General features: G+C 54.9%; 11 protein-coding genes across 11 annotated transcripts; 7 read left to right on the forward strand and 4 right to left on the reverse strand.

The window, feature by feature from the left end:
- Window positions 1-820: 820 nt before the first annotated feature.
- GCG54_00001498 (uncharacterized protein) lies at window positions 821-2,042 on the forward strand (the record flags this gene model as incomplete). The annotated part of the gene is made up of 2 exons (XM_045401614.1): window positions 821-1,130; window positions 1,174-2,042. 2 exons carry the CDS (start codon window positions 821-823, stop codon window positions 2,040-2,042), a joined length of 1,179 nt encoding a protein of 392 aa, XP_045270343.1.
- A 464-nt stretch (window positions 2,043-2,506) lies between these two features.
- On the reverse strand, window positions 2,507-3,286 carry GCG54_00001499 (Protein transport protein sec22; the record flags this gene model as incomplete). The annotated part of the gene is made up of 3 exons (XM_045401615.1): window positions 2,507-2,975; window positions 3,047-3,191; window positions 3,253-3,286. 3 exons carry the CDS (start codon window positions 3,284-3,286, stop codon window positions 2,507-2,509), a joined length of 648 nt encoding a protein of 215 aa, XP_045270344.1.
- A 930-nt stretch (window positions 3,287-4,216) lies between these two features.
- On the forward strand, window positions 4,217-5,383 carry GCG54_00001500 (uncharacterized protein; the record flags this gene model as incomplete). Its single annotated transcript, XM_045401616.1, has 2 exons — window positions 4,217-4,591; window positions 4,670-5,383. The coding sequence occupies 2 exons, from the start codon at window positions 4,217-4,219 to the stop codon at window positions 5,381-5,383; spliced, it is 1,089 nt and encodes a 362-aa protein (XP_045270345.1).
- A 641-nt stretch (window positions 5,384-6,024) lies between these two features.
- GCG54_00001501 (Elongator complex protein 5) lies at window positions 6,025-7,234 on the forward strand (the record flags this gene model as incomplete). The annotated part of the gene is made up of 3 exons (XM_045401617.1): window positions 6,025-6,183; window positions 6,298-6,469; window positions 6,519-7,234. 3 exons carry the CDS (start codon window positions 6,025-6,027, stop codon window positions 7,232-7,234), a joined length of 1,047 nt encoding a protein of 348 aa, XP_045270346.1.
- Window positions 7,235-8,414: 1,180 nt separating this feature from the next.
- Window positions 8,415-9,421, forward strand: GCG54_00001502 (uncharacterized protein; the record flags this gene model as incomplete). The annotated part of the gene is made up of 3 exons (XM_045401618.1): window positions 8,415-8,739; window positions 8,793-9,236; window positions 9,297-9,421. The coding sequence occupies 3 exons, from the start codon at window positions 8,415-8,417 to the stop codon at window positions 9,419-9,421; spliced, it is 894 nt and encodes a 297-aa protein (XP_045270347.1).
- A 114-nt stretch (window positions 9,422-9,535) lies between these two features.
- On the reverse strand, window positions 9,536-10,775 carry GCG54_00001503 (Short-chain reductase protein NovJ; the record flags this gene model as incomplete). The annotated part of the gene is made up of 3 exons (XM_045401619.1): window positions 9,536-10,278; window positions 10,330-10,653; window positions 10,706-10,775. The coding sequence occupies 3 exons, from the start codon at window positions 10,773-10,775 to the stop codon at window positions 9,536-9,538; spliced, it is 1,137 nt and encodes a 378-aa protein (XP_045270348.1).
- A 743-nt stretch (window positions 10,776-11,518) lies between these two features.
- Window positions 11,519-12,845, forward strand: GCG54_00001504 (Phosphoserine aminotransferase; the record flags this gene model as incomplete). The annotated part of the gene is made up of 2 exons (XM_045401620.1): window positions 11,519-12,420; window positions 12,476-12,845. The coding sequence occupies 2 exons, from the start codon at window positions 11,519-11,521 to the stop codon at window positions 12,843-12,845; spliced, it is 1,272 nt and encodes a 423-aa protein (XP_045270349.1).
- A 219-nt stretch (window positions 12,846-13,064) lies between these two features.
- On the reverse strand, window positions 13,065-15,195 carry GCG54_00001505 (uncharacterized protein; the record flags this gene model as incomplete). The annotated part of the gene is made up of 4 exons (XM_045401621.1): window positions 13,065-14,000; window positions 14,050-14,617; window positions 14,669-14,768; window positions 14,817-15,195. The coding sequence occupies 4 exons, from the start codon at window positions 15,193-15,195 to the stop codon at window positions 13,065-13,067; spliced, it is 1,983 nt and encodes a 660-aa protein (XP_045270350.1).
- Window positions 15,196-16,392: 1,197 nt separating this feature from the next.
- On the forward strand, window positions 16,393-18,683 carry GCG54_00001506 (putative transcriptional regulatory protein C3C7.04; the record flags this gene model as incomplete). The annotated part of the gene is made up of 3 exons (XM_045401622.1): window positions 16,393-17,423; window positions 17,493-17,636; window positions 17,690-18,683. 3 exons carry the CDS (start codon window positions 16,393-16,395, stop codon window positions 18,681-18,683), a joined length of 2,169 nt encoding a protein of 722 aa, XP_045270351.1.
- Window positions 18,684-18,736: 53 nt separating this feature from the next.
- On the reverse strand, window positions 18,737-20,714 carry GCG54_00001507 (Delta-1-pyrroline-5-carboxylate dehydrogenase; the record flags this gene model as incomplete). Its single annotated transcript, XM_045401623.1, has 4 exons — window positions 18,737-19,856; window positions 19,930-19,998; window positions 20,059-20,513; window positions 20,574-20,714. 4 exons carry the CDS (start codon window positions 20,712-20,714, stop codon window positions 18,737-18,739), a joined length of 1,785 nt encoding a protein of 594 aa, XP_045270352.1.
- Window positions 20,715-21,107: 393 nt separating this feature from the next.
- On the forward strand, window positions 21,108-22,260 carry GCG54_00001508 (putative mitochondrial carrier C4G9.20c; the record flags this gene model as incomplete). Its single annotated transcript, XM_045401624.1, has 4 exons — window positions 21,108-21,183; window positions 21,360-21,457; window positions 21,505-21,540; window positions 21,598-22,260. The coding sequence occupies 4 exons, from the start codon at window positions 21,108-21,110 to the stop codon at window positions 22,258-22,260; spliced, it is 873 nt and encodes a 290-aa protein (XP_045270353.1).
- Between the last annotated feature and the right edge of the window lie 47 nt (window positions 22,261-22,307).

Genomic DNA, 22,307 nt, shown 5'->3' on the forward strand with positions numbered 1-22,307 from the left:
AACCTATCGACGGTCCTTCCGCTCCCACATTCCATTTCCTCCGACCACGTTTTTCCACCGTCCATTTTCCGGCCGTCGCGTGAGCTTCTTTTCTTCGACTCAGGAACCCCCCGGCTCCGTTCTCACATGCCCGGGTTCCCCCGCTTGTCATCATTTCGTCCCATGGATCTTCAGTCATGACATATAGATGGCCGCATTGGTCCCCCAGCAACAGAGAGTTCAGAAAGCGCAGCAGCCATCAACGAGGCCTTTGGGCCACACCCACCCACCCGCATACCTACGGCGTACAACGCGCAGCAAACTGGTTCAGAAGCCCCCCAAGCCGGCATAGGCTTCAGCATCCTGCCAAGCGAAGCTCCGGCCTCTCGGTTCGCCAGGTTCCTAGGACTTCCCAGGACTTCCAGGTCCACGCTGCCTCGTACGCAGTGGAGTTCCACGGGTCTCTCGTCATCCCAAATTGGAGCGTCCCCGGCACCCCGAAAGCTCCACGGGAGGGAGCCAAGACCTCACTTTAAGGGAAACGTAAGCTACAAAACCTGTTCGGACGGTGTGGCCGTGCCGCCCGCGCCCGCCGTCCGCCGCCGTTCACTCCCCCTTCGGGATTCCTGCCCCCAAAAAGAAGGGGCGCCAGACGGAATTTATTATTGGGGGCTTCGCACGCGAGGAACTGCTGCAGACAGCTGCGCACGCAGTTCACCCCCCTCCCTTCGATTTGACGTGTGCTGCTGCTGCTGCTGCTGCCCCCGCCGCGCCCTCTCGCCTTGAACGCATCCCCTCGAAGCTCGAAAGGCTGCGAGAGCAACGGAAGGGACACCGAATCATGAGCAGCTCTACCGTCGGGTCCCTTCTGGCTGCCATCGCGACTCTGATCAGTGATGGCCTGCGTATCTTGAAATTCGCCGATAAGCACCACTGGGGACCTGACGAACACGAGCAACTGCGCCTGTTGGAGGATACACTCGATGACGCCAAAAAGGACTTCCAGGAACTGTCAGTCCTTGTCAACGGCCAACGCTATTACATGAACGATCGCAGACGTGAGTTGACCAACCCCGAACTTGCACTTTTGCCCTGCCTTGTGGCGCCCCGAACCGCATTTCCTGCACGATTCTACGGGACCCCGCGATTAAGTGGCTGCCTCCCTCGGCTCCCCATAGAGACTCCCCGCCGCAGTCCGTTCTGTTATTGCTGATGTCGCCGCCGCCGCCGCCGCCGCTGCTGCTACCAGACCTTCCACTGACGCGATCTTTCTAGCACAATCGATCAGCGAGTTGAAGAGGTTACAAGGGAAATTCGAGACACATATCGAAAACTTCAAGGACTGGGCAAAGGTTGGCGGACCAATCAACCCGATATGGGCACGAGAAACGACTGAATTGCGCCGGGAACTGCACCGCGCGCAATGCCGGGCGGCAAGGAGGATATTCAATTCGGAACAGGAGTCTTCGTCAAGGTGTCTCGGCGCATTCCTCGTCTACAGGAAACAGCGAGAATGGGCGACCCGAACCATCGTGACAGAAGAAGAGTTCCACCGGCGGCATGTGGAAGAGGTCAGGGCGTGCAACAACATTGGCAAGTTTGAGCGCTTCGGAGACAGAGACATTGCCTTTGTTTGCGACTTCTGCGACGGCCACCTCGTGTGGGGGGACCTAGAAACCATGCCGGCAGTGCGCGCGGCGACAGACGCCACGATCAACGCCGTAAGGCCAGGTTCACCCACACAACTGCCGCACTGGCAGGCGACCGCCTACGGCGCCGCGAATCGAGAGCAAAAGACGGTTGTGTATGCGCCCTTAGCCATCGCGAACCACATCGCGCCATACCAAGGGGATTGGGTAGCTCGTCTGGAGTGCCCCTTCTGCGACGAGGCTCCGTACATTGAACCCGGTGAAGACGGCGACGACGAGATGAGAAACGCCCAAGATGAGTCTGGCTTCGAAGACCTACAGGCGTTCCAAGAACACCTGGAGTGGCAGCACACGGCGACATCAATACCCGCCGTGCCGCTACCCAAAGCGGCCAAGGACTGCGTGGTGATGTGAAAGCATTATTCGATAACGATTTGGCGGCGCATTGGTTGATTCTTGTACATATATGTGTGTGGTCTTCATGCCGGCGAGGAGTTGGGGGTTTACGAAGTGGGCGGGCTTTTCCACCGCATCCCACATGACGCATGAGATTATTCTGGTTTCCTTGATACCACAGTTCCCCTGGGGCAGATCTTCCACGAAATTCATCTAGATACCACAGAGTCTGAAAAACAGACCAAAGAGACGACAGAGATACCGATCTGGTAGTGTTTGGGTCATATTCCACATTAAGACTGAAAATACCACTGTTCGGCAGCAGACCTTCCCTTGATTTTTGTTTCGGGGTCCCACACCTCCGTCGTCCGAGAAGCCCGCCCGCCGTGACTTGATTGATATACATGAACAAATATACACCCATCCCTTCCCCCTGGAAATACCAACGCAAGAATTGCACCCCCTGGCCACAAACGCTGTTTTTAAAAGAAACGCCACCACAGAAACACGATGATGATGAGGCCCAGCGCGCCAAAGGGGCCGTACTGCTTGAGCATGAGCTCCCAGTTGATCCTGACGGCGGCGCGGCGGTACTTTTTGCTGTCGTCGCGCAGGCGGGAGCTCAGCTCGCCCATGCGCTCGAGGGAGTCGCCGCGGTAGAGCAGGTCCTCGATGTTCTTCGTCATGACCTTTGTGACGTCGCGCAGCTCGTCGTTGAGCTTGTCGAGGTTCTGGGAGGCGCGGGCGTCGGAGTAGGTGGACTTTGTGCGGGAGATGAAGGTGTCGAACTCCATAAAGGCGTAGGGGCGCAGGGCGGGCGAGTGCAGCTGGGCGATCGGGTATGTGGTGGTGAACTCGCGGGCGAGGTCCGAGAGGTAGGTGAAGGCGAGCTTGCGCGGGTAGGAGCGGTCTGTTATGCAGAGGAAGGTGATGTCGTTGTCGATTAGGTAGCTGGAGGGGTTTGGTTTGTTAGTGGCGGTTGGCTTCTGTGAGAGAGAGAATAGGGGAGAACGAGAACGTACTGGAGGTTGTAGGAGCCGCTTTCGATGCTGGCTTGTTGTTCCGAGTTGCGGGAGAGCTTGCGGAGGATCTGCTTGATTTGGGACTTGACTTCTGAGAGGGCGGCTTCTTGCTGCTCGTCGTCGACGGATGCGCAGAGCATCAGGCCTATGGCGGGTTGTGTCAGATGGCTCCTCTGGAGGGGTCCTTCGGGGGCAGGGTGACATACCGTCTAGCCTCGCTATTTGCGTTGAGCGGATCATTTTGGGAGTGTGAAGGTTATTTGTGGTCGCGGATAAGCGGGAAAGAGAGGGCGTTGGAGGTTCGGGTCCGACGTGTCGAGACTCTGGTTTTTGTTCGTCGGTGGGAAGCTATCACCGGCTGCTGCAGGTAGCTACGGATGGATGGGTAGATATCGACGTGTCCACAAGACGCGGCCCAAGGTCTCGTGGCCAATCTCCGAATGTTCGAGGTGTGTTGCGCACGAGCGGAAGTTTGTTGGAGATTCCGACGAACGGTGATGGTGGTATCGCCTAGAGTGCTGTGTGTCCTTTCTTCGTCAGGGGGTTTTCCTTCAGAAGGGCTCCTACAACGTACACCAGAATCATGGATTCGCCAATTTACCTAACGCTGGCTGGCCGGTAGCTCTCCACGTCCCTGGGAATTGAGATGACACCATGGTGGACAGGGCTGGCCAATTGAAGCATGTTCGCAGGGGTATACCCTTGCGTAGTAGTGTGGCTTGCTGTGGCTGAACGTGCAGCCTTGTTTAATCGAGACTTGTATTCTGGAGCGAGTGAGTTGTGAGACTCAACCACTCCCATTCTCAGAAGGAGATGCGGCGGGGAAGACGTCACTTCTCAAGTCTGTATCACCACTCTTTGCACAGGTGTTGTTTCCTGAGTGTTTTTGAATAGTTCCATTGCAGGAGTTTCCAATTTAGGCAAACGAATATCTTTTTTGTAAGTTTCAATGCTCTCATCAACTCATGAATCTGAGGACCTTTGTGAGAATTGGCTGGAAGGAAGCAGCTACCTCTCTCGCCCGTTCCCACCAACACCCGCATGTTCACAAAGAAATCCGAATGAAATATTGCTATTCTCTAAGAATTATTCGTAGACTAATAAACGCCCAGATCAAACGCTTTGCATTGCTGAACGAATATTCGTCGCCCGCCGACTTTATTGCCCGAAATGGCAGCCACGCCTCCCTCATCCGTAGACGTAGAAATGGTCGACGCCCTCTCGCCAGCGTCCACCCTCTCCCCACCACCAGACTCAGGGTCCGAGTACGAAGACGTCGAAACGAAAAAAGACTCTCCCAACCCGCAAATCACCTCCCTAGAAAAAATCAACCTCGAATCGCCCCTTACCGGCACCGACCTAGCAAACATGGCGAGAAGATCGGCGCGCAACACTAATAAACCGAGACCCGTCGTGGTCTCCCCCGCGAGGCCGGCGAAGAGGAAGGTCGTCACCAAAGTGTCCGCGGCGAAGAAGGCGCCTAAGTGGACAGCGGAGAAGCTCCTGACGGATACAAAGTCGCCCCTCGCCAGCGCGGATCTCAGGGTACGACGCCCTTTTTCAAAACCCGCCCTCGCCGGTCATTCTCTGGGTCTTTAAGTGCTAACGTCACGAGAAACGTAGACAATCCTCTGCCAGCCAGCAGCATGGGACATCCTCACCCCCGCCGAGCGCGCCGAGATCATCGCCCTGTTCCCCGCCGGCACGCGCATCCTGGACGAGGGCACCGAGAACGCGCGCCCCGACTTGGATGCCCTGCGCAACGACAACAACTTTCGGCACGACTGCGCGACGTACACGGACAACATCGCGCAGGGGAAGCACGACCCCGAGTGGCTGGAGCAGGCCTGGGCTGCGCGCGAGCGCCGTAGGATGGGCGATTTCGACGACTACCTCGTGCAGAAGTTTGAGGACGAGTGGAGCTGCGAGTTGCCTGAGGATTTCAAGCCGAGGAGGGATGCGGCTGCGCCGGCGGAGGGTGTGGAAGAGGGCAAGGAGGCTGCGGGTGCCGTGGAGGTTCAACCCCTACCTGCGGAGGCTGGCGAAGAGACCGAGGTCACTAAGCAGGAGTCGATTCAAGAGAATGCCACGGACAACCTGATCAAGGAGACAATGGAGACGATGGAGACGATGGAGACGATGGAGACGGCTAAGGGGGATGCCGAGGGCGATCTGAATCCCACACCGGACGCGGGCGAAGAAGCCTCTGGAAATGAGCCTGTTGTCAAGCTTGGATCACCCGTCCCCGACGATGATGAGGTCGTTGGCACCAAGACTACGACGACGGAAACGATTGCAGCAGTAGCTAATGGTAAACCTACGGGACCATCCATCTAGGAGAGGGGAGCTGGGTCGAAGGGACGGGGTCGCCTAAGCAGACGAGACGATGCAGTCTCATGACATATCACGACTTTATGACTCATGGCCTTATGGGATTCAGCGATTCATGGCGTATAAGGGATTGGTAGATGCAAAAATTGACATGGCAGGCATAGGCCTCAATAATTCAGTGGATTGTCGTTTGGTGGCCTATCCGCGTTGACTGATATCGGAGGAATGCACTGCTCCCTCCCTCTCCCAACACAGAGTGACAAGACGCGGAAATCAGCTTCATGGATTCATAAAACAATGATCATCAACAATGAGGACAATTTGGAGATTCTGCGCAGGCATCGATCGTTGGAGTGATTCCATCAACGGCACAGTGACATCTCGGTCGAAGCCCCACATCGCCGAAGCAAACCCAAAATTCAGTGGGCGAAAAGCCCGAACCACGGCGCAATGTTAAACATTCTAATTTCAACCTCAATATCACCGGTGCTCAGGGTTCTCAGTCGAAACAGACCCGACCAATTTTTCGGCTAAAATAATTGCATCACCGCAAGAGAATATCTGAGCGTCAGTGGTCCAACTCCAAATAGCGCCCGGAATCATTCGCGCAGAGGCTCGCCAGCCTTTTGTGTTCATACCCAGTCATCATGGCACCCTCGGCAGAGAATCACAGTCGCTCGCATAGCCTCTTGTTGTTTCAGAAGCTTCTCAACTTAAGGGACAGCGCAAGTCCTTTGACGTTGGTCCTCGACAGTCTTGAGCAAGGTGCTGCGCCAGTCGTGCGAGAGTTCATTTCTAGAGCCAAGGTGGGTAGCCAGTCATCATAATCCCAAATTTGCCTCAAATAGCAGCGGCTGCTCTCTGATTTCGTCAGACACGGCCGTGTTAGTCTTTTCAGCAGTTTGTTAACCTCCAGACAGATCGCAAAGGCAAAGGTCATCCTACTCTCCTTTGCAACTCTGAAGCGCCCACGAGATGTCGACGTCGTCATCAAGGCCCGTGGCAAGAACCTGAAATCTCTGAGGGCAGAGATCTTGTCACATTATCCCAAGCCAGACCCTTCCGCAGCCAAAGGCGCACCTCCATCACAAAGTATGTGACTCTTCGCGCACTTCTAGGAACTGTGACTCACCTTTTACAGAAACCATCCTGTTGGTCGACTCAGTCAACGACCTCGCCACGGCAGCGCCCCAAATGGTCCCGACCTTCCTGTCCAGCATCATTATGCCCTCTGTGTCATTAGTAGCAGTCTATCACACCGACGTTCCTCTCGTGCTCCCGCGTACCGTGAGCGAGTATGAGCCCCACCCGCTGACAGTGCTCTCGCACCTGGCCACATCGATACTTCGTCTGTCCAGCTTGAGGCAGGAGATTGAACGTCAGAAGGCGAGGAACAGGAGTGTCCAGGAGCCGGAGTGGGGTCTTCGCGAGGAGAGGGAGGGCGTGTTGATTGGTCTCAAGGGCGAGACCAAGTCCGAGGACTACCGCGGTGTCGTGGTGGAGATGGAGGTTCGAAGAAGGAGTGGGCGTGCCATGGCTGAGAAGTTTGTCCTGCTGCCTTTGGCAGGTCCTGCTTCGTCTGCTGCCTCTGGGAAGGGCAGTAAGATGTTTCTCCTTTCGGAGCACCCTGTGTTTGCCACACCCGACAGTGCAGGTGCGAATGGCGGTGTTGAAGAGGAGGAGGAGCCGGAGAGCACCTTCAATCTGGGTCTGACGGAAAAGCAAAGGCGGGATAGAGAGGGTATTGTGCTGCCTTACTTTGACGCGCAGACGGATATCGGAGCCGGCGAGGGAGGAAGAATTTTATACGAGATGGGCAGGGAGGATGACTTTGATGACGAGGAGGACGAGATCTAGACAGCGTCACCGGTGGTAGTCAAGAGACAAGTGGCGTCATGAACTTCACGATCAAAACACTTTACCGCGTCCAATACTGGGCATGCCTTCCAGTAGAGGCAGCAGCAGTACCTGCCTCAACAGGGTGGAGGGCCACTGCCTTTCACGTCTTCCATGTCTCCTACCTTCCCGCTTGCTTTGGCCTCAGCATCAGGTCGCTAGCGTACTTCCTGAGGATGCCACCGGCTTCCTGCCTCAAGCCTGAGTCACCACCCCACTGAGGCCAAAATCCAAGCAGGCACGTACCGCGGCTGCCTGCAATTCACCATCTCTACCTTCGCTTCTTGCCTCCAGAATTAAATCGCAGTCCCTCAGTCGCTTCGGTACGTATCGTTACTGATCGGGGGCAGCGCACAGGCCACCACCCAGGTCTATATAATTCTGCCAATCCTCCGCAACTTTGGGATTTTTCCTCTTTTCTCCTTACCTTCTCTTTGCCTCTTGGCTTAGATCAAGTGTAGTATCTGTTCTTTTCAGTTTAATCTCTGAAAGATGTCCATTGGACATCACATTGATTATTCTTATTTTTGATCTTCAGGTGGGATGGTCCCTGCAGCTTGCTGCATACCTCCTTCCATCGTGTCCCTGGTATTACACTGTCTCCAGGCGACGCAAAACCCTTTTCTGGTTTTCATTGCTGTCTCTGGCTTGTCCAGGGTTGTGAAGAAGACTGTCGCGTCTATGTGTTCAGATTCGGAGACTTTCGGCTCAGTGGAAGGATTAGCTGAGAAATAGTTAGCAGAGTGTAGGAAATTGAGGCTCAATTCTTTTTCGTGATGTTTGGACCGACGTTATCTTGATTTGAAATGCCGAGGGAAACCGCTGGAGCTTACCAGCGGCTTCAGTGGAGCAAATGGAACGTAAGGTGCAGTAGAACATGCCTGCCGGAGCTCTTGCCAGGCTACCCCAGCGCTAAATTGTAGAGGCTGGGAGCTAAATGAACCGCATATGCTAGCCGTCCGACGACCCCAAATTTTCTTCAGCCACAACGTGACGTCGTTCCTTAACACTTACCACGATTCATTCAGAAACCCATTCGACAAAGCCTTTGACTTACCAGAACGACATACATACGCTGTAAAAATGGTTCGTGGACGCGATAGCCGGCAAGGCTGGGACGAGACAGACCGACGCAGTCGTCATGGCGGTGGAGGCCGCGATGGGGGCCGCGATAGAGCCCGCGACAGCTACCGAGATCGCGACGCTAGACGCGATGACCGCGATAAGAGAGACGACCGCGACCGAAGATACAGATCCAGATCTCGTGATAGACGCGACAGAGACCAACGCCCCAGATCTAGAGACAGAGAGAGGGATCGTCCTCGCGACGACCGCGACGCCGGAAGGCCGCCCAGGAGAGAAAGAGATGGTTGGCAGGACCGAGACGAGCGGCGGCGTAGAGACGAAGATCGCGGAGATGACAAGCCATCCAGACGGCGAGACGAGGAGGATGAAGCTCGTCGTGAGTTGCAACCCAGCAGTCCGCACTTTCCCTGGCAGAAAGCTAACGTGGCCACAGCAGCAGCACCTCGTGACAAGGACCGTAGAAGATCAGCGTCCCCCCGTCGAAGCGCTAGCCCGCCCCCAACCCGCCGTGATGGAAGATACACCGAGACTCTCCCCACGCGCACGTTAGGAAAGAGCAAGAAGGAGCAGCACACCATGTCTTTTAAGATGGGACGCCACGACTCGCCGCAGGTTGACAGTGGACGCGACAGCGAGCGCGGTGACACACCCATGGCAGGTCGGGATGATCGAGACGATGGGGACGACGAGCCCGAGCCTGAGGTCGAGGGCGACGATATGGACGCCATGCAAGCTATGATGGGCTTTGGCGGCTTCGGCACCACCAAGGGACAGAAGATTGCGGGCAACAATGTTGGCGCTGTGAGGAAGGAGAAGAAGACGGAGTATCGCCAGTACATGAACAGACAGGGTGGCTTCAACCGGCCCCTTAGTCCCAGTAGGTAGGTATTTTGGGTTTACGCATGGTTAAGACAGAAACTGGGGAAACGTTTGACAGACGAGTTTGCGAAGGTGGAAGCTGCTACAGAAAGCTTTATTGCAGAGGCCTTGCAGCTATATTTTGCCTTCGCGCAGTACGCTTTTGCGCGTATCGAGGGTTGGAGGCGGGCGGCCATTCAGTAACGTGTGAGTTAGTACTCTTGCGCTTTTGCATTGTTTTCAAGATACCTATAGACGAAAAGAGACCACTATGATATGCACCAACTTGCCTCGTACTGATGTACGAGATCATTGAGACTATCCTGAAGCCGTCGATGCCGGGGCGGGCGGTGTCGACTCCTGTGTCTTCCCCTCCTTTGCCTCCGCCTTGAGCTCGCTATCGAAAATATCCACCGCGAGGCTAGCGTCCACAAAATCCTCCAGCTCCTCGGTCACCGTCTTCAATTTTTCTTTGACGGCGATGCTGCCTTCGAATCCTACAATGTGCCTCGCCGGCGGGTTCTCATGGCCTCCGATGGCCGTCAAAGCGTGTACAGTTTCCATCACGAGACGATCCGTGGCGCTCGGCGGCAGTTTCGGATATCTCACAATGACCTCCGTATCAGACTGCTCCATGGCGGTGTCAGGGTTCATGTTGAGCACGTTGCCAAGCATGTCTCGAATGCTCGGAGCGGGGTTGATCTCGGAGTCGTAATAGGGCAAATTGGGGGCAAATATGATCTTGTTCGTCAAGGACTGGATTTCCTTGTTTGGCTGCACGATGGTGACCTTGATGTTGAAGGGGGCGATTTCGTAGGCAAGGGAGTCGCAGAAGCCCTCGAGGGCCCAGATTGCGGAAGTGTAGATGGGCATGCCCGGCGTTCCTATGTGACCGCCCGTGCTGGAGAGAATGATGATGTGTCCCGTGTGCTGAGAACGCAGGAGCGGTAGAGCGGCCTTGATGAAGTTGACCTGGGAGAAGAAGACGGTCTCGAATTGGTCCCGAACCAGGTTCTGGGTCTGGGGGTTCGTGGAGAGCTCCTCGACGCTTCCGACGACAGCTATCCCATGTCAGCCTCCCTTCCGAATGAATGCTCCCATACTCGTATTACCTTCAGACCTGCAACACAGCAGGATATCTATCCTCCCAAACACCTGTACGGCTTCTGCTACAGCGGCGCCACACTGGCCCATGACACGCCCATCGCAGCGGATGCCGCGTATCCTGTCCTTCCAACCCTCACGGTCTTTTCGGTTACTTTTACACTCATTGATGAGCTCTCTAAACTCGGCGCTGCGCTCATCATCCTCAATTTCACTCGGCGGGAGGCATGCGACGACGTAATCGCCGTGGCCCAGCAGCAGCCTGATGAGCCGGATGATGAGCGGTGAAAGGGCGGTAGTGAGAAACCATGTTCGAGGCGAGTTGTGGGTTGCTGCTTTCTATCAGCCTACAGTACGCCTTGAATTGAATGATCTTGAGCTCACGGAAAGACGGCGCGGGAATGGAGTGAGTGTGCCTCGCCGCCGCGGCTTCTGGCGCTTTGCGGTCAGTCATATCTGGCGGCCGTCGGAGTTGCTCTTCTTGGAATGACGAGCCAATCAACGATGCATCACGATCGATGGGAATTGTCAAGAGAGCAAGACGGTCCGGACGCGGGATGAATCTTTGAGGGGTGGGTGCGTGGGGATAGGTATGCAGGCCTTGGTCGTTGGGCGAGCACGCATCGAGTAACGGGGGGTGGCCTTGAAACGACGGCAGCGGAAAGGAGTGATGCTAATGTGAATACGGCATCTTTATCAGAGCTTCAATGTGAGAGGATGATACGGGCGATCAGATGTACAGGGGGAGCGGCAAGACGTGCCTTTAAGGTTGCAATCCCTGATGGACGCCTGCAACTGCAGCTGGATGAGGGCAGAAAAGGCAGCTGTTCCGGCCCAACCTCCAAGAAGAAGACCGTGAACCCCCAAGACCCAGCCCCCAAAACCGAAGCGAGACCCCGCCGCGGCGAGATTACAGCGGCACCCCACGCCGCTGCACGCTGAAATCTGGGGAACGACCCCTCCATCCAGTCACGTCACTTTCTGTGCCGACACCGGTGTCTCTTCCGCACTTTGGCGGGGTTGCGGTGTCTGGAATAGCGACTTTTTTTTCCACTGGCACCACTCCCCTCCGTGACTCACGAGAACCGATCCATCCCGACATAAAACGTCCCCGACGGCCCGTCTTCCTGCAATTTTGTGTTGCTGATTCCCTACCGCCATCTCTCGACCCAATTGAACACCGGTATACCGCCCAACATGCCTACTCGCGCCGACATCACCTACTTCGGCGCCGGCCCCGCGCTGCTGCCCACCGACGTCCTCGAGACGGCGGCCCAGGCCCTGCTCGATTACAACAACACCGGCCTGGGAATCGCAGAGCACTCCCACCGCAGCGAGATCGCGACCAAGATCCTTGAGGAGGCCAAGGCCGACCTGACGACGTACCTCGACATCCCCTCCGACTACGAGATCCTCTTCATGCAGGCCGGCGGCAGCGGCGAGTTCTCTGCCACCGTCTACAACTTCGTCGGCGCATGGGTCGCCCGCCAGCGTGACGCTGTGCTCAAGCGCCTGGGTGCCACAGAAGACACCCCCGAGGTTATCGCCGAGCTCCGCAAGATCGTCGACGAGAAGCTCAAGCTCGACTACCTCGTCACCGGCGGCTGGTCCCAGAAGGCGAGCGCCGAGGCCGCGAGACTGCTCGGCTCTGAGTTCGTCAACGTTGCAGCGGACGCTCGCAAGGTCAACGACGGCAAGTTTGGCAAGATCCCTGACGAGAAGGACTGGAAGCTCAGCGAGGGCGCCGCTATGGTGTACTACTGCGACAATGAGACCGTTGATGGCGTCGAGTTCCCCGGCTTCCCCGCCTCCCTGGCACCTAAGGACAACGGCGAGGGACCCATTGTTGTGGCCGACATGTCCTCCAACATCCTCTCCCGCAGAGTTCCTGTCAAGAACTACAGCGCCATCTTCTTTGGTGCGCAAAAGAACCTCGGTCTGACCGGTGTCACGGTCGTCGTCATCAAGAAGAGCCTCCTCGCTGCGCAGCCCTCACCCGCGCTGATGCGCAAGCTGGGTCTCCCCATCAGCCCCATCGTTCTCTCCTATGAGACCATTGCCAAGAACAACTCCCTGTACAACACCTTGAGCATCTTTGAGTGAGTCATGATACCACCCACCCCTGTCGATTGGGATCCATCTAATGGGCATTAGCGTCTACGTTGCCGGACAGGTTCTCAAGAAGCTGCTGCGCACTTTCCCTGACAAGGCCGCCGGCCAGGAGGCTGTCGCTAACAAGAAGGCCTCCCTGATCTACGCCGCTCTTGAGGCGCACCCGGATGTCTACCGCATCGTCCCCGACAAGTCCGTTCGCTCCCGCATGAACATCTGCTTCCGCGTCACCAAGGGCGGCGACGTCGATGCCACGGAGAAGGCGTTCCTCAAGGACGCCACCAGCATCGGCTTGACTGGTCTGAAGGGCCACCGCAGCGTCGGTGGCATCCGCGCCAGCAACTACAACTCTATCCCCCTTGAGGGTGCGGAGAAGCTTGCTGCTTTCATCGAGTCTTTCGCTAAGGCTTGAGAGGATGTTGCTGAGGGTGCTTGTGTAGCGCCACAGATCTTATGATACCATGGAAAGGAGCATTTTAACAAAAGAGGGACAAAACGGGTTTGAAAAGCTATACGGGGATATTTAGGGAGCATTGACATAATTCAACATTTACAGGGTGATAATTTTGTCGCCTTTGCACAAAAAGACTTATCAATATCATTTACATTCATCCAAGATCTGTTCTGATATTCATGCTTTCATCTCCGCCTCAAGCCATGAGGGGATAGCAGGAGGCTTCTCCCACCCGTCGAGGAATGCCTCCTTGGGCCCACTTGGCTTCGCATAAATGGCCGTAACATACCAGACCGACTCGCCCTTCTTGATAGTATGTTGCAGCGTTGGAATGGTCGTGCGGTTCTCGACCAGGTTCGAGTTGGGATCCGCGTTGACGAGGTTAGCTGTCCGCTCGATAGAGCTCTCTAGAGATTTAATGCCAACAGCGCCCTTGGACACTGCAAACGAGCCGTCACTGCCCTTGGCCAGGCCTTCTGGTGTGTTCGTATCGTAATTTCCAATGATTTTGGGAGATGTTCCCTCGTAAGTCTTCGCATCGTAGAGATCGAGGTAACGCCCGTTTGTCGAGTTCTCGTTACAGATGGCAAAGGAGCCATCGGCTGTCATGACGTCGCGGCCGGCCTTGATATGATGGATGCGGAGATGCCAGTTCGGAGTCGCTTCTTCCGGAGGAACGAGTATACTCTTGATTTCAACATCGGGGAAAGGCTTCCAGGCGGATACGAGTACCGGCTTGTCATCTCTGGTTTCGATGCCGGCATACTCTGAGCGTCGTCGGGTTTTCCAGTATTCACCCCCGTCGTCTGACAACCCCAGCTGCGAGGCCAAGGCATACTGCTCCAGCGAGAAGAGACCTGGCGGAACGGAGTATGCGTATGAACTGGAGTACGCGAAGCCGCCGTACTTCGAGTGTGTGCCCTTCATGGGGTAGCTGCAGGCTTGACCGGAGGAAAGCAGCATGCAGTGTCCACCAATGTTGCTCATGATATGGCCGGGCTGCTCGAGGGGCTTAATCTTGGGGATAACCGGCCATGCCTGTTCCTCTTCAGAGGTCCAGAAAGGGTGGTCTTCGGGGACGGCTAGGCAGATGAAGGCGAGGCAGGCCCAGTACTAGGAAAGTCAGTAAAGGCATCCGCGCTCTTATGTAGAGGATACTCACCGGGCTTCCGGGACTGTTGTAGTTCTCTGCCATGTACATATTCGGGTACGAATAGCCAATGGACAGTGTTCCGCTTGGCGTCCACATGTTGTGCTGTGTCTGCCACCACCTCAAATGCCGCATCACGATGCCCTTCACCATACCCCAAGTCAAGGGCGCAGGCAGCTCGACACCGGCATAAGCGAGTGCGCCCCAGAACGACACCATGGCAAAACGGTATCCTACACTGCGACCGAAGGGAATTGCGCGGCCCTCCTCGTCAAAGTAGTGCACGAGGTCCAGCGCAACCTGCTGTGCCCGCCGTCGGAACTCGGCAGCTCGCTCGGGCTCGTCCTCGCCGGCGAGCCTCGCGTATAAGAGCTGGAGAAACTGGATGGCGAAGCTGGAGGAGTAGTAGTCCATCATGTGAATGCCCTCGGGGCCATCGTTGGACCAGCCGCCGCCTCGGTAGAATGTGTTGAGATGCTCAATGTCGGCGTCGAGACGTTCTTGGGAGAACTTTCCGCCGTTCTTCTTGAGGCCTAGATTGGCGAAGACGCGGAACCAGAGCCAATTGGTGTTTGGCATGCTATGTCGTGTTAGTACTTGTCTGGGGGTCCATGGAAGCGTCACGGCTTACTTTTTCTCGTTGATCGAGTTTCCGAGCCAATTCTCTACGTTGCCCCGTTCCTTTTCGGAGAGACTATCCCATATGACGGGTGCGACTGCAAGTGAGAAGCCTATGAATGATCAGCACGGGTATCCCACCTCATGACCACACGCCTCACCAAAAGGGCACATTTCAACCATGCGCTGATCATTGTCTCTCGGGTACCCCCAGTACTCAGGGTTCTCTGGGTCAGTTCCAGACTTGATACCCTGAATCCACCACTCGGTGCCACGATAGTCGCCTCCGCCAGCCAGGAGACATGCGAGACCCCATAGTGGGCGACAGATACCCTCAACTTCGGCAGCGGCCTGGTCGAACCTGACGGCCGTTCCGCCGGGACACTTGACGCGGGCCTTTTGCGGGGAGAAGAAGGGCTCAAGCGGGTCGAGGAGAGTCCGGAGGAGCTCTTGCACCGACGCTCTGTCGGAGAGTCTCACTTTGGAGAAGGGGTGGGCGCCGTTGTAGCCCAGCACGAGGCCGGTTTTGGGCTCTTCCATGACGTGCAGCTGGCAAATCACGAGTACGAAATCTTGAAGGGGAAAACTACGTGGGAGCAGACTGTCGACTGAAGAATGAAGGAGACAAGGGACGAAGATGAGACGAGGCGGGGGAAAGCTCCAAAGTCATGTCCAGCATCCCACGTAACAACAACCTCGCTCTTGAATTACCCCGGCCTACGTGACCCGTCACAAGAGACCAACACCTCATCCCGCGTAGACATCGGACTAGCTGGGCAACAGGATGGTAAGATGGTGGGGTAGCCCTCGCACCAATGTCGTCGCCTGCTTGGAGCGAGGCCGCAGGATCGTCTACGGAATATTTATGTAGCTCGGTGCTTGGTGCGAGGAGCATGAGGGGCATCCCCCCTTCCTCCCGCTGATCATATGTTGGGGTTTAGTGGGGGTCGGAGAGGACGGGGGAGGGGTAGCCCATGTGGAACTCTTCTTCAAGGAGGGGGGAAGCCTTCGCGGCTAAATGGGAAATTCGGAGAGTTGAGGTGTCGTGCCTTGAGTTTGGGGCTTCGTTGTTGGCTCGCGGATATTGGGTTGCAGTTGTGTAGGTGTGTGTCTTCGGCTGTCGCTTTTCCGACTCGAAGCCGGTTGTGTTTTACTGTCCCGCCTGCGGCCTGCGCATGCTAGCTTCTTGTTAACAATTGGCGTTGGAGCTCCCAACACCCATTGGAAGGGTGGCCGAGTTGGTTATGGCGCCAGGTTAAGGTTACCTTAGCAACATTCCTGGTGGGGCAACCCGCGCGAGTTCGAGTCTCGTCCCTTTCAAAAATAATTTTTGCTTTCGTTTGCAATCATTGATTTCACTGGAAAGAACGATGCTAAATTTTTTTTTATTTTTTATTTATACTGCACCGGCGGCGAGTGCGCAAATATCAGTCGGTACTGTGAGAAGCTCTCTAAAGTTGAAGACCGTCGTTAATATTCTTCAAACGAACCTCATGGACGCATTCATACATTGCCAAGCGCAGAGGTAAAGTAATTGTAACGCTCAAAAGCTCGCCGCTAAGATGGGCGCACAACCGATTGCTTAGGTAAGGTAACGAAGCGTCGTCGGCCCGTTGCTCATTTCAATTGATCTGTGCGCGAGTCGGGTAGTTGTCCACCGTGGACATTGCCGACAAATTCTCCCTCCTTATTCCACGTATTGTTCGGCAACCAACCATAGACCAACGGATCGACACCATGCCGCCGGCTCCGTCATCACGCCGCGTTCGTCGACGTCGAATAGCCGAAGAGGACCGTCAGCGCGCCCCGAGAGCATGCACCCGTTGCAAGGCTCGGAAAAGCAAATGCATTGAGACACCATCGGGTATCTGTCAACGATGCCAGCAAGGGTCCTACGGATGCAGCTTCGAGCGGCAGGAAACGCCTACACCAGGACCACGAGATTTGGAAGCTTCGGCACAACATCAAACTCCACCATCGAACTTAACACCGACCTCGAAGGCCGGGCCTATTGCCGATGGCCCAGAAGACCCTCCTTCGCGGCGGGATCTATGTTCCGATGGCGATGCCCCGGAGAACTTCATGTGGCCTCGCTTCCTGTCCCGTCTCAGGAATGCCTTCTACCTCGAGCCACATCCGTCACCTGCCGAGAGAGATATGACCAGACTGGAGGCCGATCTAGCAAATACCTCATCGATTCCGAACTCTGCGGAAGGTCTTCGCCTGCAAGCTGCCATCGGCATCCTTCCGCCCTGGCCAGTAGCAGACTTTTTGGCTACGCTATGCATAATGCACGGAACTGACTGTTTCTTCTATTTCGACCAGCAAGAGTTTCTATCGGAGTTACGGGAGTTCTACGATAATGTTAAATCCCCCCTTCGCCGGGACGCCAGTTTTGTATGTCTGTTGCTCGCGGTTTTTGCCCTCGGCAGTCAATGGACCCCACGAGCCCGTCCGGAAGGCATAGATGCTCCAATCTGTCCAGGTGACCCAGGGCAAATCTTTGGCGATCATGCTCGCATTCTGATGGCCGATACTATGGATCGAGTGAGCATGTACTCTGTCAAAGCCGCATTCGTTCTAGGCGCCTATCTTATGCCATCAAGTGCTATCGGTGCCTCGTATTTATACATGGGATTGGCGCTGAGAAAGGCACTCATACTTGGTCTTCATCAGGAAACAGACGACCCTGGCATCCTTGAACATGAAAAGGAGATGAGACGCCGTTTATGGTGGGCCATCTATTCACTCGAAAGGCACGGATTAAAGTAAAACATAGGTTCGATTGCGGGTTTAGCTGACTTTCGCGCCAGGACCCTCACTATCAAATTGAACAGACCTAGATCTGTCACTCAAGACATCATTACAGTTAGGTTACCAGATCTGACGCCCGATGATTATGGCCAACCATATCGCAATGTTTCGCACCAAGTCGCAAATGCTGAGTTTGTTAAAGTCATCGACAAACTCGTAGAGCCAGCGTAAGTCGGACAATCTGCTCGCCGAACTGACCACACTGACCTTGATGGCGCAGGAATTGGTCGAGTGATTCTCAACTCCCGCTAAAGGATTACCATGATCTTCTGAAGTCATATAAGAACAACCACCTGACGGGTCTGGATTTGACAAACCTGGACCCGAGGTCCCCTTACTATCGCGCTATCTTCCATCTCCACCTCAACTATCACTTTGCATGGATAGCTATTGGCAAACCGTCTGTTGTGGCAATGACTCGATTCTATTTGCGAAAGAATCAGCCTGCCGATGTCATCATTGATGGAGTCAGTCTGATGTCGGGCCCGTTCCGTTATTGCAAAAAAGCAGCTCAAAAGATGCTCGGTCTTCTCGAGAGCGCTAGTAACTCTGGAAATCTTGCACCTAGCTCCTTTACAGATTTTCAAGCCTGCAGTATCGCTACCATCATGTTGGTGCTGACCGGTATCACATCTAGGGATCCAGAGTACAACGCTCAGGTAGCGTTCGGTCTGGATTGCCTTCGGAAGATGTCAAACATGCACACTGCTGGTCGCGTGGCAATCAACTTCGTTAAAGCTCTCATGGCCATTGCAGAAGAAGCACGTTCAAAGATAAGATTCGTGGGAGGAACCTCGGAAGCCCAGGACGCCCGCGAGGAAGGGTCATCGGAATTAGCTTACGTAGCTTGGGCCGACTGGTTCTCCAGCACCACAGGAGTCTCGGGCATCGCGCCTTCTGCGTCTGGGCTTCTGAGCAACCCAGCGGCATCGGGTTCAGGCGGAAGGCTGTGGGAAGAGGCTTCTGCCCTTTTGCAACTGCGCAATCTATCCACTCCTGGCATGTCTCGCCCTCCCCGAAGTCAACCTGGCCTCGATTCTGATCGCACTGGCGATGATGTGTTACTGCCGCCACCACAAACTACGGCAAATCAAGGAGAACCATCCATCGAAACAGACCTCAACATCGACTTGCAGATGTTCAGCGAGAATCACCTGCAGCTGATGGGTCTCACCGGAATGGACATGTTGGATTTTGATTTTGGTTTCAATTGAACGTGGTTTGTAAATTCGTACCCGGTTTCTTTATTTTAATATCTCGGCTCTAATCAAACCTCATTCGAGGGATATAGAACAGTATCAGCACCTACAAAATCCTCCTTCAGACTCCTGATGCTGGTGAAGCGTGCCAAAAGGTTGGTGCTGGTCGCCTTGTCATTGGTACCGCTAGCCCGGCCACCACCAAAGGGCTGATGACCGACAACGGCTCCGCTGCTCTTGCTGTTGATGTAAAAGTTGCCAGCAGAATGGCGAAGACCGTTCTCGGCGGCCTCAATTGCCTTTGTATCGCGAGCAAACACGGCACCGGTCAGGCTGAACTGTGTGGTCGAGTCAATCACAGGAAGCAGCTCCTCGTACTTTTCATCGGGGTAGACATAGACAGACAAAATTGGTCCAAAGAATTCCGTCTTCATCAGCTCGTTTGTCGGGTTGGTGGTTTGGAAGATGGTCGGCGAGACGAACCAGCCTTGACTCTTATCTGCGTTGCCTCCCGCCAGGAGCTCAACCTTAGGGTCCTTCTTGGCCTTGTCGATGACCGCCTTCAGCTTGTTCCACGACCTCTCGTGGATGACAGGCCCGATGAAGTTGTCGACCTGCTCAGGCGAGCCAACCTTGAGCTTGCCAGTCTCTTCCAGAAGCGTCTTCTTAAATTCAGGCCAGACAGACTCGGCAACATACAGACGAGAAGTAGCTGAGCACTTTTGTCCCTGATATTCGAACGCCCCCCGGATAGTGTTCACCACAGCATTACGCACATCGGCACTGCCATGGACGAGGTGGAAGTTCTTACCGCCCGTCTCGCCGACAATGCGGGGGTAGCTCTCATACCGACCCTCTGCCACGGCCTGTCCGATCTTGCCGTACAGCTGGCGGAACACATCAGTGGATCCGGTGAAGTAGAGGGCCGCGAACTTGGGGTGTTGGAGGATGGAAGAGGTAATGGGCTCGGCTTCGCCTGGGATGAGCTGGATGACGTTGGGTGGAAGGCCTGCCTCGAGGAGAATCTTGTGAAGCAGGTGGCTGGAGTAGAGGGCGTAGTCTGAGGGCTTCCATAGGACGACGTTGCCCATGATAGCGGGGGCCACGGTCAGATTTGCGCCGATTGCGGTGAAATTGAAGGGGCTGATTGCGTAGACGAAGCCTTCGAGGGGGCGGTACTCGGTTCGGCTAGGGGAAATATAGTCAGCATAGGGTGCTTCACGACCGAGTGACAAATTTCTTGGAGCCCGTTTTGACTCACTTCCAGACTCCGGCATCATTCAGTATGTTTTGTTGCTTGTACAGCTCAGCGGCGTAGTGAACGTTGAACCTATGAGAGGGAATTTCATCAGTAAACTTGCATCGCAAGTGTATGGAAGATATCACGTACCGTAGAAAGTCAACCGATTCAGCTGCTGAGTCGATTTCCGCTTGCCAAATGTTCTTGCCTTGTCCAAGCATGGTAGCGGCCATAATACTCTCCCGGTATTTGCCAGCGATGAGCTCGGCTGCGCGGAGGAAAATAGCGGCACGATTGGTGAAGGATGTGTTTTCCCAAGCAGTTTTGGCTTCCAATGCTCTCATTAGGGCTTCTTGGACTTGCTCAGGGGTCGTTTGCGGGTACTCTGCCAGAACGGTAGAGTGATCACTGGGAATAAGTTGCTTGGCGAATGTTGCATCCTGTTTGGTACGCATCAGTGACGGAGTGAGACTGAAAGACCCTGAGAAGATAGAAACCTTTAGTTGAGAAACCTGAGATGGTACTTTGATAGGGAGCTCGCTTTTGAGTCGTGTGATAGCATCCTGAAGCTTCTGACGCTCCACCGATCCCTTGCTGTATGATGGCTGGGAGCAGATGTCAGTTTCCTTGATTCATTGGATTTTGGAAATCTTTCGACAACTTACATTAGGCTCATTTCGAATTGGAGGAGCCTTGAAAGTTCCAAAAGCTCTGGCATTTACACACGAAACAGGGCGCAGCGCTTGCGGTGACCGGGCAGCCCTGTTCAAGGGGGTGGAGAGTTTTCGCAGCATAGGAGAAGTCATGGCGGGCTTTTCTGTGCAAGTCGCAAACGGGGCATAACACTCAGAAATGACTTCTACATAATCGATTGCACAATTTATAAGGCCCAGTGAGCGATATACATACTTCATGTGCCGTGGGGTATCTTGCCGACGCCATCTGCACCTTACCGACAGGGTCGGCAGTGTGCCCATACTGCCGATGGCCAGCTAGCCGATCGCGCATACGGCCCGACCACAACCACCCCGCTCCGGTATCTCATGCCGGTGCGACCCCATGTGCCGAAGCACCGATAACGGTCGATGGGACTTTTTGAATTGGCCGACTCATCACAATCTGTATGCGCTTGTTGGCTTTTCGAAATCAGTGAGTTCCTCGTGGTTTGGGTGTATGGTGTTGCAGTGACGACCTACAACATGGGCAACTCAACTCTCGAATCGGCCAAAGACACCACTGCCGGAGCGGCAGGAGGAGTCGCTCAGGTTTTGATAGGTATGAACTTAACTGCTCGGACTTCATTTAACGCAGCCTGTTGGCGACCTTTTTGCTAACAGGACCTAGGCCAACCATTTGGTACGTTTCAAGCTGGTTAACAGACGCAACGAGCAAGAGGGCGCATGACTTCCGAGTCGTATAGGAGCAACTCGTTGACGCGTTGTGATCAACAGATCTTGTGAAGGTGCGACTTCAAACACAAGGAGGAGGTAATGCTCTTGGGCTTGCTCGTACAATCTGGGCCCGTGAAGGGCCACTGGCCTTTTACAAGGTTGGTTACAAGATCGAAGAAACATGAGCTTTCGCTCATGGTATCAGGGAACTCTTGCACCTCTGATAGGCGTCGGCGCTTGCGTAAGTCTTACAACATTTCAATGTCACCTTATTACCCTCTAAAGCCATTTCTTACAGGTCAGCATTCAATTCGGCGCCTTCCAATTCTTCCGCCGGCAGCTTGAAGACTTCCGCGGGATAACTCAGTCCAACGGCCTATCGTTATCTTTGTCCGACTTTTACCTCGTAGGCGGAGCAGCTGGTTTGACTAACAGCGTCATATCCGGTCCAATCGAACACGTCCGTATCAGACTGCAGACCCAGCCGAGCGGTGTGAACCGCCTGTACTCAGGCCCGTGGGATTGCGTCCGTACCATTAAGGGCCACTCAGGCGTCAAAGGTCTCTACCGAGGCCAAGTTGTCACTCTCCTCAGAGAGTTCCACGGATATGGCATCTGGTTCGCAGCCTATGAGGGTCTAGTACATTTCGTGATGGAGCGAGATGGCATCAAAGACAGAAAAGAAGTGCCAAGCTGGAAGATTGCTATCTGTGGAGGTCTTGCTGGTGAAGCACTTTGGCTCGGAAGTCACCCCCTGGACGTGATTAAGAGTAAGATGCAGAGCGACGGGTATGGCAAGGATCAGAAGTATGCGAACATGAGGGATGCGTTCAAGCAGACGTGGAGGGAAGGCAAGTTCAGGGCGATGTTTAGGGGTTTAGGCCCTGCTTTGCTCAGAGCGATGCCGGTTTCTGCTGGCACGTTTGCAACTGCAGAGATGGTGAGGTCTGCATTAGGTTGAGTTGACAATACTTTCAAGAGACCCTCTATTTTTTCTGTGCCAGAGAG

The sequence above is a fragment of the Colletotrichum gloeosporioides genome (genome assembly GCF_011800055.1).
Source record: "Colletotrichum gloeosporioides strain Lc1 chromosome Unknown consensus_7, whole genome shotgun sequence".
Lineage (NCBI taxonomy): Eukaryota > Fungi > Ascomycota > Sordariomycetes > Glomerellales > Glomerellaceae > Colletotrichum > Colletotrichum gloeosporioides.